At 47.8% G+C, this 18,104-nt stretch overlaps 7 protein-coding genes across 7 annotated transcripts; 3 read left to right on the top strand and 4 right to left on the bottom strand.

The window, feature by feature from the left end:
• Positions 1–624: 624 nt before the first annotated feature.
• Positions 625–1,833, bottom strand: F5Y00DRAFT_114173 (uncharacterized protein). The gene is made up of 4 exons (XM_048003937.1): positions 1,393–1,833; positions 998–1,266; positions 795–893; positions 625–740 (listed from the first exon to the last, which is right to left on the bottom strand). Exons 1-3 carry the CDS (start codon positions 1,692–1,694, stop codon positions 889–891), a joined length of 576 nt encoding a protein of 191 aa, XP_047863613.1. The 5' UTR covers positions 1,695–1,833; the 3' UTR covers positions 625–740; positions 795–888.
• An 8-nt stretch (positions 1,834–1,841) lies between these two features.
• On the top strand, positions 1,842–2,723 carry F5Y00DRAFT_240808 (thioredoxin-domain-containing protein). Its single transcript, XM_048008304.1, has one exon. The coding sequence runs from the start codon at positions 2,212–2,214 to the stop codon at positions 2,686–2,688; it is 477 nt and encodes a 158-aa protein (XP_047863612.1). The 5' UTR covers positions 1,842–2,211; the 3' UTR covers positions 2,689–2,723.
• A 560-nt stretch (positions 2,724–3,283) lies between these two features.
• On the top strand, positions 3,284–6,064 carry F5Y00DRAFT_240806 (mitochondrial small ribosomal subunit Rsm22-domain-containing protein). The gene has a single exon (XM_048008303.1). It carries the CDS (start codon positions 3,361–3,363, stop codon positions 5,779–5,781), a length of 2,421 nt encoding a protein of 806 aa, XP_047863611.1. The 5' UTR covers positions 3,284–3,360; the 3' UTR covers positions 5,782–6,064.
• A 511-nt stretch (positions 6,065–6,575) lies between these two features.
• On the top strand, positions 6,576–8,698 carry F5Y00DRAFT_271019 (uroporphyrin-III C-methyltransferase; the record flags this gene model as incomplete). The annotated part of the gene is made up of 2 exons (XM_048012716.1): positions 6,576–6,879; positions 6,934–8,698. The coding sequence occupies 2 exons, from the start codon at positions 6,576–6,578 to the stop codon at positions 8,301–8,303; spliced, it is 1,674 nt and encodes a 557-aa protein (XP_047863610.1). The 3' UTR covers positions 8,304–8,698.
• Positions 8,562–10,205, bottom strand: F5Y00DRAFT_113927 (uncharacterized protein). The gene is made up of 2 exons (XM_048003936.1): positions 9,476–10,205; positions 8,562–9,364 (listed from the first exon to the last, which is right to left on the bottom strand). The coding sequence occupies exons 1-2, from the start codon at positions 9,832–9,834 to the stop codon at positions 8,821–8,823; spliced, it is 903 nt and encodes a 300-aa protein (XP_047863609.1). The 5' UTR covers positions 9,835–10,205; the 3' UTR covers positions 8,562–8,820.
• Positions 10,188–12,812, bottom strand: F5Y00DRAFT_240799 (amino acid transporter). Its single transcript, XM_048008302.1, has 4 exons — positions 11,519–12,812; positions 11,125–11,362; positions 10,660–11,057; positions 10,188–10,579 (listed from the first exon to the last, which is right to left on the bottom strand). Exons 1-4 carry the CDS (start codon positions 12,376–12,378, stop codon positions 10,435–10,437), a joined length of 1,641 nt encoding a protein of 546 aa, XP_047863608.1. The 5' UTR covers positions 12,379–12,812; the 3' UTR covers positions 10,188–10,434.
• A 645-nt stretch (positions 12,813–13,457) lies between these two features.
• F5Y00DRAFT_271018 (P-loop containing nucleoside triphosphate hydrolase protein) lies at positions 13,458–15,576 on the bottom strand (the record flags this gene model as incomplete). The annotated part of the gene is made up of 5 exons (XM_048012715.1): positions 13,458–14,068; positions 14,127–14,437; positions 14,488–15,332; positions 15,383–15,433; positions 15,487–15,576. 5 exons carry the CDS (start codon positions 15,574–15,576, stop codon positions 13,458–13,460), a joined length of 1,908 nt encoding a protein of 635 aa, XP_047863607.1.
• Positions 15,577–18,104: the final 2,528 nt, after the last annotated feature.

Here is an 18,104-nt window from a genome sequence, read left to right as displayed (position 1 = left end):
TTTCTCCTTTGCACTACGTGAGGTACGTAGTCGTTACTGTTCTTCACCCAAGCATCCGCGTCAATAGTCAGTCGTCTTTGAAATGGCAGGAAGGGCACGCTTCTCCCTAGTCATTTGGTAAGGTCACAGCAGGAGATGTCCTTCATTCGTCTGACCAGTCTCTTACTTTTGTCAGATGCGGGAAAGGAGGCATAGGAGAAGCCCTCGTCAGGGAGTTTGCGAAACAGAACGTACGGCCTATCGCCACTCTGCTGCCTAACGAGCCGACCGAACATCTTGACCAGGCTGGGATCCTCCATTTCCCTCTCGACGTGACCAAAGAGGACTCCGTGATGGAGTTGGAGAAGCATGTACATGCAGCCGCAGGTGGTAATCTGGCCATACTAGTAAACAATGCGTAAGAAATCCTCTGAGTAGCAGAATGGGTCCCAAGTACCTAAATGATATTGGTGTATCAATAGTGGAACAGGTAAGATCGACAATCGCAATGCAGACCTTCAAGCCGAATGTGCCATCAGCTTATACCATGACTGCCATCGATGCCGACGTTTCTGAGGTGCAGCATGTGTTTAATGTTAACGTGTTTAGGCCTATGCGGCTAGTACACCACTTTCATGACATGCTCATCCAGTCATCTGGGATCGTCGTTAACATTGGCTCTGTTGGAGGTATTGTGCCATACGTTTATGGATGTGAGGAAACGCTGCTTATAATATCGGCTCTCAGCGCTCCTTATAAATCTCACGATTTAGCTTTCTCTCGTCAGAGCTGACATATCGGTACCCAGCACTTACCTACCGATAATGTCGATGGTCAGTTTCATCACATAGTTTTATGACTCGAATAGCTCTCCTATAACTGCCTTTGTTCGAATCAATTCACAGTAGGTCAAGCTCGCATTGACGATCACGTCAGCCAAACTCATAACATTCGTCGACGATAATCCGGGATTGAAAATAGACCTAACGGCTTTCCAGCGTGCGCCCTCAAGTGTTACCTTGTTGCAGCATTTCTCGATCTCTCTCGGCGACCGAGCTATTTACTCGCATCCGATCTTGCGTGCCGTTCCTCTTCTGACAACATCTTGGCACAGCCAATATTTTCTTCCCGGCGTATTCTGTTAAGTCTATTGAAAATGGCAAACATTTACTTGCGTATATACCATTATCTTCCTCTATCTCAATAATATTGATTTGGAGTACCTCTGGGTCTGGATTATCGGTAGGCACTAGATGGTCGAATGTGACACCGTAGTAGTCGATGTGCCTAAATTGATGATGAGTGTGATAGAACAAAGTAACACGTACCTACGGTAACAATATGTACTAGGTATAGATGGTTTGATAGGCATCGGGATGTGATTATATTAGAGAGATACGAATATGCCCTTACCTTAATGGTTTTGGCATTACCCAACCCAGATATTCGTCTCGTACAACCATATCGCCAGCGACACCATGACGGACATCTTGCCCGTAAATTTTCTGGTATGTTAGCCTTGCAAGTGCTGGACCAGCCGGCTGTGGAAATTCTAGAGACATGACATTGGTGCGCCATGGTATATCTGGAAAAAGCTTTTGGATTGATATTAATGGTCCTTCAATCTGGATTCTCAAAGGCTGTTCTAGGGATGGGAGATGTAAAGGATGAGTTGGATTTCTGATGCAGACTGGAATATGAAGGTCAAGTGCCATTGAGTCTATAGATTATATGAGAAATAAACGCCCGACACTTTGAAGTAAGTTGGATGAGATATATTTAAATGTTGGGAGAATTGGTAAATACAAAATCGTGTCACAAAAGAGGGAACTAACAATAACACGCTGTGTAACATCTATAAATGCTTTACTAATGTGGCGTTGGATGGTACCTAGGTACCTGATTGTAGATCTGGACAGCTTTATCTTGGCTTCCCGTCCTGCCGTCATAAGCCAAAAAGATCCACTTACAAAGCATCCATCCATCCATCAACGATTCCAGCAACTTCGTTCAGTCTTGTCAACAACAGCAACAACACAAACACACATCACCAAACGAGATAGCCAAAATGACTGTAAATATTAGCTCTTCGAATGAGTGGCAGCGCATATTAGGGTCTTCGACCATCGTGGTCACAGACTGTAAGTTTTTACCTGTCGCATCGTTTGCGATCTCACCCGACCGCTTACAAATGATCATGTAGTCTACGCCGACTGGTGCGGTCCTTGCAAAATGATCGCGCCCACGTTCGAATCGCTAGCGACGAAATATTCTAAACCCGGCAAGATCACCTTCTGCAAGGTCAACGTCGATAACCAACAATCTATCGCCCAGAGTCATGGCGTGCGCGCCATGCCGACCTTCCTCATATTCAAGAACGGTTCCGTGCTCGAAACGATCCAAGGCGCGAACCCCCCGGCCCTGACTTCCGCCGTCGAAAAGGCCGTCAAGTTGGCCAACGTGAGTGCGCCGGGCGCATCTTTCACTACACCCGGAAGAACATTAGGAGGCGGCTCGCCATCTTCTAGTACACCGGCGAGGCGAGGAGGTCAGTCGCTAGGCGGTCAGCCGTGGAAGTTTAGTCCTTTCAATATCATCAACGCTATTCTCACATTCTTCGGACTTTACTTCGTGTCGCTTTTCTCGGTAAGTCGTGCCCTTGTAACTACCTGTGTTTCGCATTCGGTAAAATACTCAACATGGTATTAACAATATCAATTAGTTTGATCCATATAAAGCGGCCGAAAGGTCACAATTCAATCTTAATAATCCGGGAACATCGCCGACGCCGATCGGTGTTAAGGGGCAGAAAGTTGGCGGACAAGGTAGTTCTGTTCGGCCTAGTGGGGGAGTTAGGACATTGGCCGATCTTAGTAAGTAAATTTGGTAGACGTGGTAGACGTGGTAGACGTGGTAGATGTGAAGATTGCTTGATGTCGTACGTACATGTCGAGTATGTAGGCCGTCTAGGGGATGTAACTTATCAGCTTAATTGAGTTGCCGGAAGAATTGCATCTTTCTGTCAAGAATTAGGTAGCACCCCTTCTCTTGCTCTAAGCTTTGTTAGTTTATCGGCTCTAGTTAGCGCATTCCTTTCTTATCGGATTGTCGAATGCCTTTGCCATAGCTGCATGGTAGGAACGTTAGATCTACACTATGGGCTGCGTTAGACCTTGCCATATTATGCGGGTTATGGGTCTACTGCGGGGTGGCATGCTAATACTCGTCTTTTAAGTGGATGGGACTTTGCAGGGTACATGAACTAACTACCTAGTCTAAAATTTCCTTAACATACCTATGAAAAAGTTCGCGAATCTTTGCCATCATTCACAGACTCTTTTACTTCTCTTTTCGACTTAGCATTCAGGAAGAACAGGCGCAATGCTTTCCGCAGCGAAAGCTCAGGGCTCATGTCCTCAATGCAGACTCCGACTTCTCAATCTATTTGAGAATGGTTTTACTAGCCTACGATCTGAAGCCCCGCGAACCTTGCCTCGGCCGGCATATCCTAATATTAGAAGTTTACCGTCAAGTCAAAAGTCGAATGTGCGCCTCTTCTCGACGACGAAGCGCAAACTTCAACATTCGCACCCAACGGAAAGCCAATCAAATTCTAACGACATCGAAGCTACGGTACGACAAGCGAAACACGCATTTGGTGACACCTTACCAAAGGGTTATTTAAATGAAGAAGAATATAAGTTATACGAGCGACTCTACGGTGCGCCTTTGCGAGAGACTCGGCCAGAAGATGTAGGCATGCCAACATCCGATTTCGTCCCTGAAGATGCGTCTTACGATCTATCGAAGAGGGTACTACTTCGGGAAGGAGAAGACGGGAAGCTAGAGGAACTCGTGTACGAAACTGATGTTACTATATCTACTCCGGAAGGTTTCAATGATACGAAAAATCTGTTTTCGGAGAGCGTGGAAAGTTCAGGAGAATTCCTATCTGAAGCTGGGTTAAGTCATATTGGCGCCGTGGCCCAAAGCCAGAAAGAATACGACGCCTTATTGAGACTACAAAAAGACTTCGAGAGGAGTCAACTGCGAGCAGTTGAAGAAGAGGAAATCGACGAAGAGCCTGAGGAGGAAGATGAGTATGAAGACGAAGAAGACGAAGACGAAGGCGAGCCAGATGCAAGGTTCCGAACCCAGGATAGTCGCGTTCACCAGTATACGAGAATGGGCCAGTGGAGAACCCAACCCTCGACCATCCAGTTACCGAAAGCAGAATTTGTCAACCCGATCGACAAATTGCTCGACCGGACAGATACTAAGCATATTAAAGAAGCAGCAAAGAAGGCTTTTGGTGGCATCGGATTTCCGAACTCGGTTGCAACTCCCGCAGTAAGGAAAAGTCCCGAGCAGAAACCTGTCGCCATGGCGGCGGGCCAGCACAAGATGAGTGAGATCGAAGCAGACGCTTATATGGCCGTCAACCTTCCCGGGATGTACGCGTCTACAATGGGCATCCTAGTTGAGATCAGGAAACGCCTAGGCTCGGAGTGGATTTCCAAACTCATCTCTCGGGGCAATGGCGAGGGCCCTCGTGTGCTTGATGTCGGTGCGGGAGGTGCGGGATTAGCGGCTTGGCAGCAAGTCCTTCAAGCTGAATGGGATCTCATGGTTGAAGGGGGTAAGAAGCCTAGCCACGGACCGCCAGGAAAAAAGACGGTTGTGGTTGGATCTAATCAACTGCGCCAGCGGATATCGCGGTTTCTTGATGATACTACGTTCCTCCCACGCCTGCCAGATTATATACACTCTGCCAACAACCCAGATATGCTAGACGCTGGTGACAAACCACAGCAGAAGAAGTCGTTTGACATTATTATCGCCTCCCATCTACTATTACCATTGAAAGAAGGATTTCAACGCAAAGCTCTGTTAGACAACCTGTGGGAAATGTTGTCGCCCGATGGCGGAGTTCTCATCGTCATAGAGAAAGGTCACCCGCGTGGGTTTGAAGCTGTCGCGGACGTTCGTTCTCGGTTATTAAATGAATTCATCGTTTCACCTACTTCAGATCCTCGGCCTGAACAAATCGAGATCGAGCAGCGAAGGGTCCGTGAGCCAGGCATGATCGTCGCCCCATGTACTAACCACAAGGAGTGTCCCATGTATCTGACACCTGGACTCAGCAGTGGGCGGAAGGATTTTTGTCATTTCAGCCAGAGGTTTATTCGCCCGCCATTCCTACAAAAAGTGATTGGTGCCTCGCACCGTAATCACACAGACATAAACTTCAGTTTCGTCGCTATTCAACGCGGCAATTTGCCCGACATGAAGCCAGTCACTGTACCCAAACAGAAAGGTAACATGACTGATCGTGCATTTAAGGGCTATGAGAACGCTACCGAAGTACCGAACGCATTATCATTACCCAGAAACATCCTCCCCCCCTTGAAGAGGCGGGGGCACGTGACGCTTGACTTATGCACCCCTACCGGAAAGATCGAGAGATGGACGGTCCCCAAGAGCTTCAGCAAGCAGGCGTACCACGACGCGCGCAAGACGAGGTGGGGAGATCTATGGGCTTTGGGTGCCAAGACCAGAGTAGAGCGTAACGTTCGACTCGGACGAGCGGGTGCAGTGGCTAATGATGGTGGTGTACGGTCTCGCGATAATACACAGGGCCACAAGCCGAAGGTTATCCATCTCAACGCCGACTCTAGAGGTATCTACAGCGCCTACGAGAGAGTTAAAGTACATGGCCCTTCCGGCAGGAGGACCAAGGGAGGAAAGAAGGCAAAGCTGGAGAATTTGCTCAAGGAGCTAGAAGAGGAAGGCTTCCAATGAGTAGGATGAACAAGTACTTACCATTAACGTTGTACAAAATCTCGTCAGAGGATGTATTATTGCGTATAAATGCTAAAGCAGATATGTATGAACTATGAACGAGCTACCTCCACTTAAGAGTTACATGGGCCTAGTTATATTATTCATTCATGTAATGACCGTTATGTATGAGAACGGGGAATACGATAAGAATTATAGTTGAAAGTGCCATTTCCGAATAGAAGGCTTCACTTACAAGATGTTATTCAGAACTAGTGTTATTCAGAATATTTCGTCGACTTACAGATTTCCGCTCAGGGTCCGCGGAACTCGGTATGCAGCGACTAAACGAATGTCAATTGCTTATCAATGATTGGCTCGATAACATTATCAAGTGCGATTGCGTCAGAGAAATGCCCCTCCAAAACCCCGTGGGTCCCGCTGAAATTTTCCTGGGAGTTGCCAAAATGCCGGGAATCGGTCCAGACTCTTTAAAGAATTCCGCTGCGGCGCTCATGGCGACATCGCCTCTAGTCGCGGATAACTTCTTAGCTAAGAAGTATAACTAGGTAACCAACCTAGATATTTATTTGACTTGGGGTTCCCTCAAGGAAATACTTACAATGACTAATTATATCTTATTCCCTCCGTGATTTCCTCTCTTTCTTTCCTTTATACATACACTTGCATGGTTGTTCTACTAGGTTAGAGTATCGCGACCAAAGATAGGTACTCATTTAGTTTAATGCAGTGGGGGGACTTAAGCTATCAAGAGTTCGTCTTCAAGCGCCTATAAGAAGAGGCATAAATCAACAATGAATAGCTATATATCCCTCTTGACGGCGACAGATGCCCGATCGCATATCCATCTAATTATCGGTTCGAACCCTCTGGCGGCAGCGCGCTGCGGACAGTCATTAAGTGCCGGCGCATCGCCGATCCTTATTGCGCCGAAGACTGCAGAGCTGTACTATGCACTGCAGAAGCGCGTGGACGATGGTGAAGTGAAATGGGTGAAGGACACATTCCAGGATGAGCACCTATTCACATTGGGAAGAGAGGAAATCGGTCGTGTTGTAGACGCTGTTTTTGTGACTTCAGGACCTCAAGACCCTCTAAGTACGACTTGCTACCGAAACTGCCATTGCAGAAACCATTACTAATTAAAAACAGGCGCACATATATCGTCACTTTGCAAGCATAACCGCATTCCCGTGAACGTTGTCGATGCGCCGCAATTATGCTCTTTCTCCCTCCTATCCACGCACGTCGACGGTCCGCTACAAATCGGCATAACAACGAATGGTCGCGGGTGCAAATTGGCGTCTAGGATACGTCGCGAAGTTGCCGCTTCGCTACCCCCGAACCTAGGATCTGCCTGTTTGCGACTCGGCGACGTGCGTAGGAAGATACAAGAGGAGGATCACTTGCTACATATGGCTCTAGCGGACGGAGACGATGTTGATGATTCGATTGACCAATCGGCGAGTTTTAATAAGCTTGTTACGGAGGCGGATGTAGACGCAGTGAAGAACAGGCGCATGCGCTGGCTCAGCCAAATCTGCGAGTATTGGCCGCTGAAACGACTTGCTGCTATTACGGATGAGGATGTAACCAACATCTTGAAATCCTACGACGACCTTGGCGCTTCTAATCCGATAGGTAAATCTACATCCGTTAATAGCACTAGCAACCGCGGGCGCATCATTCTCGCCGGGTCCGGCCCCGGTCACCCGGACCTGCTCACGCGGGCAACACACAAGGCCATCCAAAGCGCGGACCTAGTGCTAGCGGACAAGCTAGTGCCAGCCGGCGTACTAGACTTGATTCCGCGCCGCACCCCCGTGCACATTGCACGCAAGTTCCCGGGTAACGCGGACGCGGCGCAGGCCGAGCTCGAGGAAATGGCTATGGCGGGTGCGCGCGAGGGTAAGACGGTCCTACGGCTCAAGCAGGGCGATCCGTATATATACGGGCGTGGCGGCGAGGAAGTCGAGCACTTCCGGAGTCAGGGGCTAGGCGACAAGGTCGTAGTCTTGCCAGGGGTTACGTCGGCGCTGTCCGCACCCTTGTTCGCGGGGATTCCATCTACGCAGCGCGACGTTGCGGATCAGGTACTAGTGTGCACGGGGACGGGCAAGAAGGGCAAGGCACCGACACCGCCGGAGTATGTACCGAGTAGGACAGTAGTGTTCCTCATGGCGCTGCATCGTATCGCGGGACTCGTAGAGGAATTGACGGGACGTCTGGAGACGGAGAAAAACACAACCGCTGATGATGTTCCCCCACGCGCTCTATGGCCGCGAAATACACCCTGCGCCGTAGTCGAGCGCGCTAGTTGCCCGGACCAACGCGTCATCCGGACTACGCTGGACCGCGTCGTCGAGGCCATCGAGCAGGAGGGCAGTAGACCCCCGGGACTACTTGTCGTAGGGCGGGCATGCGAGTTCCTAAATAAGCTTGAGAAGGGCCGCGCGTGGAGCGTCGAGGAGGGGTTTAGAGGGTTGGATTTTGGGCTGGAGGGACTGGATTTAGGTGCGTGATGAGATGACGGATGGTGAATAGGGGTTGGGGGCGCATAGGCGATTTGCATACGGGTGGCGTTTGAGATATCTTGGATGAGATATGGGTTGAATTTAATAGGTATGTGTATATGATACTCGAATTGCTTGCGGTAAAGATCCCCCAGTTCTACGTATTGTTCGAAATCTACATTGTAATACGACACCATGGATTGGGCGTTATTCGTATACGCACTGCTTATCGTCTTGGATCGGGTTTCCAATAATATTGGCATACTTACACCAAGGTAGGCAAGGCAGTCTTGGAAAGAGTTTATACCCCCCTATAAATCCCAAACTCTTAGAGATACATGTAGTTATTGTTATTGTATTTCTAACAGCGCATTCCTATCAAGTTGCTTTAATATGACAATCTACCCGTATCCTATACACGCCACGTCCTCATCTTCTTACACCCAGAAAGCGTCTACCTATTTCGTCTCATCGGCAGCACAGTACGTGCCTTATCTAACCCTTCCTCCTTTACACAGGTAGGTATTCAATCCCTATCATCAGGATGGAACACCAGCGCGCGAACCTCAATGCTCTCGCGCTTCGGCACGTCCGGCCCGATCGTCGGGTCCACGAACGCCGTGTGCGGGACGCGGCGGGCCCGCCCGTCCGTCTTCGAGTCGAAGCACTTGATGAGCAGGACCTCCTCGGGCGTCAGCCCGTACTTGTAGTACCACCTGTGGCCCTCGGCGTATCGCACCGCGAACGTCTCGCCCCGGCGGTTCGGGTAGATGAGCGGGATGGGCACGAGCTCCTCCTCCCCGACCGAGTTGGCTTCCGCGACCGCCAGGGGGTCCCGCAGCACCGTCTTGATCGGCCGCCACACGTTGATGATTTGTACCCGGCCCTTGAGAAGCTCGGAGGCTTCCTCGGCGGGCAGGTGGTGCGGCACGCGGGACAGCGCCGCAGAGTACGTCTGGTCGATGTGCACGCGGTTTACGGGGCCGCGGCGCGAAGGGCCGCCGTCGCGCTGGTCGGCTGGGTTGCGCCGGATGGTGTGGTCGAAGATGAAGATCTTGGATGCGCCGGTTCTGGAATGGGGGTGTTAGCTGATAGGTAGTTGCTATATTTGAGATATTCCCCCTTTTATAAGGAATGTATAACGAAGGGCTAAGGTCTAAGGTTCTAATTCATCAACTTACGCATCCTTCAGGAGCTGCTCGGTCTCGGGGTAGTAAACCGCCTTGGTATGGTCGTCATCCAGGAAGTCCTTCTCCTGCGCAACGTGGCGGTAGAACTGGAACCCGTTCTTGTCGAGGGTGAACTCGTCTTCCCGGCCTGATACATCCGTAATGTGGACTGGGAAAGACTCGAACGGTCGGTTCTGGGTCTCGGGCCGGTCTACGTAGGTAGGGTGCGGCGGTGAGCCGTCCTCTGCATCCTTGTGGTAGTTTAGCACGGTGTCGACGTGACGCGGTGCTGGAGACGCGGGTGCAGCCGATTCGCTGGTGGCTGAGAAAGCCGGGACAGATCTGGGGAGTTGGACGTCTGGGGAGGCCATTGTGTGTTCGGTATACTTGTTAAAGGCGTAGTAATGCTTGTATACTTGTGTCTGGTGTGGCAATGGATGGAGAGACAAGTCTGATTCCTTATATACTTCTTTATCGAAAGATGAATTCCTTAATCTGGAAATACTGGGATATCGGCTGCTACCTCATCCATGGATGCCGGTACTGTAGTGCACGTCCACTTGCGGTAAAGGAATAGTAGCTCCCCGCAATCACGCAAGATTGCGACAGTAGGGGGAGCTCCGTGACAGGACGTCATGCGCCTAGAGTATAAGATGATTGCCTACATCCTGCATCTAGACTCCAGTGGCGTGGCACTGATTAGAAATACTAGATTCAAGTTGTATTTGTCATATCTCGTTTTCTACCTAAGTACGTTTACTTATTCTGTATTGCTAGTTTATGTATAGCCTTTGTTTTCATTAACATCTAGGTTATGGGTTTCGTCTAACTGCGGCTCAATATGACATGATGATAAATTACACAACCACGGCCAAATGCTACAGCCGAATTTGAAAAATGTTCCCGAGTAATTACTCAACATCAATATACACGCAGTAAGCAGAGTCGTGAAACACCAAATATTTAAGTAATTAGTCAACATCCTTCGGTACCCGTGTTAGCACTGTGATAGCCGTCCCATCATCTAGCACGTCTTGCTTCTCTTCCAAGCTATACCCGCCGAGTCGGGGTAATACAACTGTCCATATAAGCCAGTATAGGACTCCAAATAAGAGTCTACGAATTTGTAAGCATATGCGGTTAAAATCTTAAAGACGCTATTATTGGTTCTTCACGTTGGGAACGCTGTAACTTACATGCCGACGCCAACAATGGCGTATGTCGCGTAAAATAGACCGCCGGGTTTCGGATGCGAAGGAGGGAAAAAGGGGGCAGCTAGTAAAGAAAAGCATAGGACGATTCTAAAGATGACCGCCGGGATCCAGGCTTTGAACGGCCGTTTCAAATCCGGTCGCTTATATCGCAGCCAGATAAGTCCTATTGACGTTGCAAGCGCAAATACTTGTCCTGGGTAACCCTCCACTTCTAATATGAAGGAGTACACTTCGCTCGACGGCGGGAGTATAATGACTAGAACGGAAGGGATCCAGTGCACAATTAATCCTCCCAATGGTGCGTTAAAAGGCTTCGAAGACGATAGATATCTAGAAAATGGCAGAAAGCCCGCACGAGCAACCTCCTGATTCAGACGCGCCTACAGCTGGTCAGAATTCGGGTTTTACACTGGTGATTTCAAAAATATTTTGGAGGCATAAACCTACCGTCGAAAATGTCACTACCATAACATTCCCTGCTGCCGAGAGCGCAACGGCCAAGGGTAGAAACCTCTTGCCGATGTTGGGGCCAAATGTACGTTCGAAGAATAATGCTGCAACTAGTTGACCGCTCTCTTTGATGTCCTCGATGGGCACCACGGCGAAGTAAGCGAGATTAGCAAGCAAGTACAACAGCAACGCAGTAAACAGAGCCGTCAGAGAAACCGACTTCAAGGTTCTGACACTGTATCAACGACAGTCAGCCATTTTTCTCGATTAGTAAACAGTCCGAGAGTCGAGACCCATAGGCATGGTTTAGGAATAGTAAGCCCCGGCCGACTCGATTAGGAAATTCGAACCGCAAGCCCCCGAACGGTAGGAAGTAGATGCAAGGACTTACGGATCTTTCACTTCGTTCATAACGTTATTCAGGTTGGATAGACCAGCATAAGAATAGAAGACCTTGAACAACGAAGTCGCCAGGGTCCCAAGATTCCAGTCACTCCCCTCCCATAGTCCTTCCCAAGATTGTATCTTCTTCGGTCTTAGGTCCGCATCTTCCTGCTCGGGCCTAACTACCACGACGTAAAGAGCTGATAACACCATGAATACGACGAGTCCCACCTTGATCCAGCCCAGGAAGTTCTGGATGCGTATGCCAGCTCTGTACCAGACACCGTGAATAATAGTGATGACAGTAAGGAGTCCAACCGCCAGGGCCTTCTTAGAAAAGTCTCGAGCCTCGACGTCGAATACGAAATGCACATATTGGCTGAAGATGACGCAGTTACTTGCCGTGAAACCTAGAAGCACGGCTTGAACCGCGATCATGGTCGAGGCAAAGAAGCGTGGCCACGGATACGTGAACTCGAGGTATACCTTGTCTCCGCCAGACCGCGGCAGCATGCAACCATATTCAAGAGATACCGTTAGGCCGCATGCCACCACGACGGCGCCAAGGATCCAAATCGAAAGCGAAAGACCCACACTTCCGACGGAAGACAGAATAACTCCCGGGACTGCGAAGATGCCACTTCCGATGACTCTCGAGATGGCGATGATATAAGCGCTTTTCCAGTCGATGTTACGGCCTAGGACGGACTCCTCGGGTAAGACGTCGTCCTCGATATTTCCGAACTCGGGTGGTGAAGAAGGCCCGTCTTCTTCGTCATCCGTCGGGGGCTTGAGGATCGAAGACGAACGTATCGATGCCGCGTCTGCGCCCAGCAAGGGGCTATCTTCGCCGTAGGACGTAGACATTTTCTTAGCAAGGCTCGGGGAAACAGTTCGCACAGACGCGTGGTTCTAGCTCATAGTTCTTAGTTCCTAGTACCATTTATTTTTATTCGCGATCGTGTAGAAGTTATTGTCCAGCCAGAGAGAGATTCGAGACTTTGGGAGCTGTTTATTATCTAGGTATTAGGTTCGGGCGTTGAGTTCTCGAATACGAAGGATGAAAGTCCATTATTAGGTATTATTTAGGTTTTCCGACGGGCTGGAAATCGCACCTCGGAAACGCCCATCTGATTGCCTGAGCTGCTGACAAAAGAGTCTCTTGATCACTAAATCCAGAGGTTGCGCCATCCTGTTGTTTCACTGTGTGCCACTCAGCCCTGTTGATGCTCTCGCACGTCATCTCCCCTGACGTTTGCACCACCCTTGCTGAATAAACCACTGAGATCTCTCAGCTGGGCATTTACTAGATTGGCTTATCTTTTGGGCTCGAGCTTCATCTTACGTGATAAGGTTAATTGATTTAATTGATTTGAAGTTGTTTAAGGTTGGTTTAGTTGTGAGTTAAAGTGAATATTTTATTCATCTTTTATTCTTGTCTTCTATTAAGAGCTAGGTTGTGTCACGAATTACATTCTTATCATCAAGTACATTTAATAACATTGCCGAGACATTGGGGGTGGATACCGGATCACCCGGGGCGGTATTTGACTTTACACTACGGAGTCCGGTGCCCACCCTTCCCTAACCACTGTTATGGGATTGCATAAAATCGGGATTCCATACTTGGTGCATAGTTGGTACGAATCCCTTAACCTAGACGTTCATTGGCTACATTTCTACAACCCTTTTAGGCGCTTATATCGACTCCATATTGGGAGTAGCTTATTGTAACTGGAATGAACATGATTAATTGGACCGATAACTCTCTGCTTAGGTCTTTTATGTGGTGTAGACGACAACGCGAGGACTAAGTATTCAAGGTTACATAGGTCTCTATCACAAAATGTACAGGGTAACACTTTAAACCCCCTATCAATATTTTAAATGTTCCTCGATAGACAGATATCATCCATTCAGCGACTCTCCATTATAACTTCATTCTCCTATTCCCCTTGAACCAGTCTCACTTCAACCTCCCCATCAACATCGACATCAACGACGAACGAAGTAATGGGTTGATTTTCGTCAAACTCGTCACCATCTTTCAGGTACTGGCTAACGAGCGGATCCTGGACCATGCGCTCCACAGCTAGATTGATGCTACGGGCGCCAGTCTTCTTGTCGTACTCCTCGCGGGTGATGGCAGAGCATACTGTTGCATCATTCTTGATACTGAAGCTGATATTTCCGACATAAACGTCGTCTTCCTTGTTTAGAGCTAGACGTACATGTCGAGCAACTTCGCTTTCCAAAACCATCAATGTCCTATGAGCAATGACAGCTGCCTCCTGTGGCGAAAAGACGAGGAAGGGGATGATTTCGGTAATGCGACCACTCAAAGGGGCACCGAAATGCCCGGTAAATTCCTTGCGGAGTTGACGACACAACTTCTCTACCACCTTATCCTGAGCTTCTTGGTCTTCAGAGTGGAAAATGGTCTTTTCGTTAGCATTGCAGAATCCGTGAATGCTATCATCCAGTTTATTGGTGGCGAGAATCCAAATTGTCTTGGAGCAGTCGATAATCTTCCCATTTCGACGATCTTCATAGCGGCCTTTTCTTACATGTTAGTGTACAAAGGGTAACCGGTATAGTTGTTTAGGTTCACTAACCATCTTGGAAAGGTAATAACAGCGTGTTATGGATGTCCTTGCTAGTTTTCTCGAATTCATCCATAAACACAATACATCGTTGCCCAGCCTTCCGAACCAAAAAGTTATTTAATGGTGAGCCATCCTCATGTCCGCTATAGGGGGGTCGTGGCCCGAACAACTCGTTGTCTTGCTTAAATATGGTACAGTCTACCACATGCAATTCCAGCGACATAAGGTCTCCAAATCTTTTAGCAAGTTCCGTTTTACCGTGACCACTCGGTCCTGCGAAGACCAAAATAAACGGTTTTCGCTTTTGGAGTGCAAGGTAACTCATATCGATTAGCTATAGAAGGTACGTGCGTAGAAGCTTCGAACTTACACGAGAAGCTTTTTTTGAAGCCAGCGCGCTGCAATCGACTGAGCGACAATCATTTGGTGAAGGCCTAGGACTTCTCCAGCGCCCTGACGATTAAGCACTTCTTTCTCTCGACCAGAGGGCGGCATGACCTTGCTGGCCCTGTAGAGGTCATATCGCTGTGACAGGGTTAGAACCTGAGCAAGATATGCCCGTACCTCTTCTGTGCACCATTCCTTGTTTTCATCATTAATATCGTGAAGTTCTTCCAGAGTTGGTCCGCCCTCCGGCAAATCTCGACAATAGGGATCATAGAACGCTTTAGGAATGACATGAGGGTTTGCGCCAAATCTAAGAAGTGTAGCAAGTGTCCTCCACGCCTGGAGCATAGTTTTGCCTCCATTCAGAATAGAGAAGCCGATTGCGGGGACGGCACTGGGTCCCCATGTCGCGTTAGGATCGCCTCCGTGTTTGAGCCACTCACGAAGTATACCAATGTCGTTAGTCGCGATGACATAGAAAATTGCTGGATACCCGTCAATAGTATCGTTCAAATATGTGTATAAGTCATTCTTATTATAATACCCCAGGTATTTACGGATACGGTCGGCGTCGAAATATCCAGCACGAATTGCGCCCATGAGTTCGCGGAGCTCAAATACATACGGATCAGGGGGCTCATAGGTGATAGATATATCGGGAACCGGGAGGATTGGCAGCTTGGGCATCCACAAATCGCCTTCATCAGTACCTTCACCTTCAGCTTGTGACAATTCAAGTGAATTTGTTGCAACCAGAGTGTTATGGTCATTATTCGAATTACTTAGCGGGATATCATCGTCGAATACGGGGACTGTTGGAAGGTATTTCTAAGCACTTGTTAAAAAGAAGACTTGGAAATAAGAGGGGAAATGCAAACTTCAGATGCTTTATATTTTTCTATAGCCTCTTCGACATTGTTTCCATATACCTATGAGTCGTTAGCATTTTCAATATTGTGGGAACTGACTTAGAAAAGCTCACTTCTAGAATGTCGGATGCTGTGTCTCTGGAGCAGCTTGGGTACTGTGCCAAGAATCGACTTATGTCTTCTTCCTTTGGTGTTGTAGACATGATGTTTTAAAAACAAGATCTAAACAGTTGGAGTAGAATGAGAATACAGGATATTATTACGATGTGTGAAATCTTCATAGGCATATAAATATATTAAATAGGCGCTCACATACCCGTGGGTGTTGGAAACCCGGTAGGTAGGTGCTGGATAATTCGATCACGAAGCTATTCCTAGACAGATCAAGGCTACGAATCATTATGTTTTTACTTCTTTGATCATTTGCATTGTATATGTGTAACTGTGTCATAAGGGATACAACCCTTTCTTCATTCATCCGTAGAATCATCAAGCGATCCAACTAGGGTGTTACTGTTTGTAGTTGTCGAGCCCAGTCCAATCGGTAACCGTTGATGGTATTCAGGGTGGCTGCCTATTGACATGGAAGTTAGTAGAGGTCGAAAACATGAGAAATGATCTATGATTATTCGAGTCTAATCTATGATATTTCCGTCGGGCCGTCTAATCTGAGACCAAGTACTCGACATAATATGAGAAGCACATGTAATTCTTGCTTCCATATTTTGCTTGATGTTTCCGTCACGGATAGGTACAGTAATAGCTCGCGAATATTTGTCGAGGAATCTACCTAAGGCTAGGCACATACGGAATGGCGCCGATTTCCAATTTTGCTTCCGTGTCTGTTTTTATTTTCGTATTCGGTTTGCAGAAGAAAAGAATCAGTTAGAGTCGCATCATAATTGAATAGAATCATCGCATAGTTTCCGAGCCGTTTGAACTAGCTTTGTCAGGATGGTAGCTGAAAGTCTCTTCATGGACGAACTTAGAGGACTTTCTTATTCTCGCATCAAAGTAGAGGTAGTTATATTGAAATATATAATAAGATATATACCTACCTTAGGTACCTAAATTTCTACGTTACTATCACGTCCGACTTAGAACCCATTTTCAACATTCTGACACCGTGGTTAATAAGCACGTTATTTTCACATCAAACCAACTTAGAGCAGCCATGGCAAACAACGGTGTACCTCCGATGCCACTAGAGGCTTCCGGCAATATGGCCATGAGTATGTCAACTACTACAACGAAATCGCGAAGGTTGCCGACACGGGGGCCGGATCAATCCATACATCCTAGTCACACTGAAACAACCTCAAGCACTCTGCCAACATCAGATGGTCCGTCTATTACCAGTATACGGCCTAATCCAATCCGCGCCAGAGAAAGAGCCTTAAACATGCAACGTATTGAGCTAGCGGGACAGCTCAGCGATCAACAGAAGCAATGCGCGACATTAGAAGCTGAGGTTACTAGTCAACAAGACAAGATAGCTAGCCTCAGAATTAGCCAGGAAACATTCGAAGCTGAATGCGAAAGACTTCACGGACAGTTACACGAGGCAGATGAGAAGTTCAAGTCTCAGACCGCCGAAGCTAGACAGCGAGAAGAGACTATGTCGGAAAAAGTTACAGATCTGGAATCTAGACTTAATAAAGTACTCAAGAGCCTCGAGGATTTGAAGTACGAACTAGACATGGCTCAGTTAGCCTACAGTCAGGTTGTCAAGGATCGTGACCAACAAGTCAGCAAGGTCCAACAACTTGAACAAAACCTAGAGGCCAATCAAGCTAAAATCCACGACCTCAAAGATTCGCACGAGAAACTACAAGAAAAGAGTATAAATACAGATCTTACCATTTCCAACATGAAAAAAACTCATCAATGGAACGAACGCAAACTTAAGCAGCAGCTCACTTCAAAAGAAAGGAAGGTTATTGACCTTGAGCACGAAATCAGCATCCTTCGGAGTGCTTGTGAGGATGCTGTTACAGAGAAGGAAGCTGTTCAAAAAGAACTTGACGCTCAGAGTGATGCCTTTAAGGCGAAATCCCATAGTTTCGACGAGCTGCAAAAGACTACCGCACCCTTTGCTCAGACGATAGTCATTTGCGTCGACGTTAGCGGAAGCCTTTCTTCAGTCATACATGAGGTCAAACAGGTTTACAGAGAAACCTTACTTCTTATTAATTTGAACAACAGAGATGCTAAAGTTGCGGTTGTGGTTCATGGAACTCCTATTTTGATCAATCCCTCGCCTGCTCAAACCATTTCCGACGCGACACTCCAGATCCTCGACTCTGTCAACACGATGGACAGTGAGAATTATACTTATTGCATGGAACAAGCTAGCAGTATCCTCAATCGTGCGGTTGCTGGCAGTGAAAAGCTTATAGTGCTCATTGGAGATGGAAATGCCAGATGCTCAAACACAACTTCTCTTTACGCAACTTGCGGCCAACTCAAATCAGCAAATATTCAAGCACACTCAGTTGTGATTTCCAATGGTTCGACTTGGTACGGAGCCGTAACGATGCGAAAAATTTCGGAAGCTACTGGTGGTCAAGTTGAAAGCAAGTATACTTACTTGCCGGCTATTAATGGAATTCTGCGTCATCAACGCGAGCAACATTTCAAGGCCCTGTAGTTCTAGTTTCTGACTTCTCGACCTCCCATAGGATTGTAACTGAGGAAATTGGTCTGATATCAGACGTTGTTTCATACGCAG

The sequence above is a fragment of the Daldinia vernicosa genome (genome assembly GCF_022497035.1).
Source record: "Daldinia vernicosa strain CBS 139.73 unplaced genomic scaffold F5Y00scaffold_32, whole genome shotgun sequence".
Classification (NCBI taxonomy): domain Eukaryota; kingdom Fungi; phylum Ascomycota; class Sordariomycetes; order Xylariales; family Hypoxylaceae; genus Daldinia; species Daldinia vernicosa.
Note: the sequence above shows the minus strand (reverse complement) of the source record. Positions and strands in the feature narration are given on the sequence as shown.

What these genes read in the sequence shown, in the direction of transcription:
- F5Y00DRAFT_240799 (XM_048008302.1), bottom strand. Translation starts at nt 12,378, where the DNA reads ATGTCTACGTCCTACGGCGAAGATAGCCCCTTGCTGGGCGCAGACGCG. An exon ending in TGGTAGTGACATTTTCGACG is followed by an intron (nt 11,058 to 11,124) that starts GTAGGTTTATGC and finishes GACCAGCTGTAG; the next exon opens with GCGCGTCTGAATCAGGAGGT. An exon ending in GCCATTGTTGGCGTCGGCAT is followed by an intron (nt 10,580 to 10,659) that starts GTAAGTTACAGC and finishes ACAAATTCGTAG; the next exon opens with ACTCTTATTTGGAGTCCTAT.
- F5Y00DRAFT_114173 (XM_048003937.1), bottom strand. Translation starts at nt 1,694, where the DNA reads ATGGCACTTGACCTTCATATTCCAGTCTGCATCAGAAATCCAACTCAT. An exon ending in GTAATGCCAAAACCATTAAG is followed by an intron (nt 1,267 to 1,392) that starts GTAAGGGCATAT and finishes TCATCAATTTAG; the next exon opens with GCACATCGACTACTACGGTG.
- F5Y00DRAFT_240808 (XM_048008304.1), top strand. Translation starts at nt 2,212, where the DNA reads ATGATCGCGCCCACGTTCGAATCGCTAGCGACGAAATATTCTAAACCC.
- F5Y00DRAFT_113927 (XM_048003936.1), bottom strand. Translation starts at nt 9,834, where the DNA reads ATGGCCTCCCCAGACGTCCAACTCCCCAGATCTGTCCCGGCTTTCTCA. An exon ending in GAGCAGCTCCTGAAGGATGC is followed by an intron (nt 9,365 to 9,475) that starts GTAAGTTGATGA and finishes CCCCCATTCCAG; the next exon opens with AACCGGCGCATCCAAGATCT.
- F5Y00DRAFT_240806 (XM_048008303.1), top strand. Translation starts at nt 3,361, where the DNA reads ATGCTTTCCGCAGCGAAAGCTCAGGGCTCATGTCCTCAATGCAGACTC.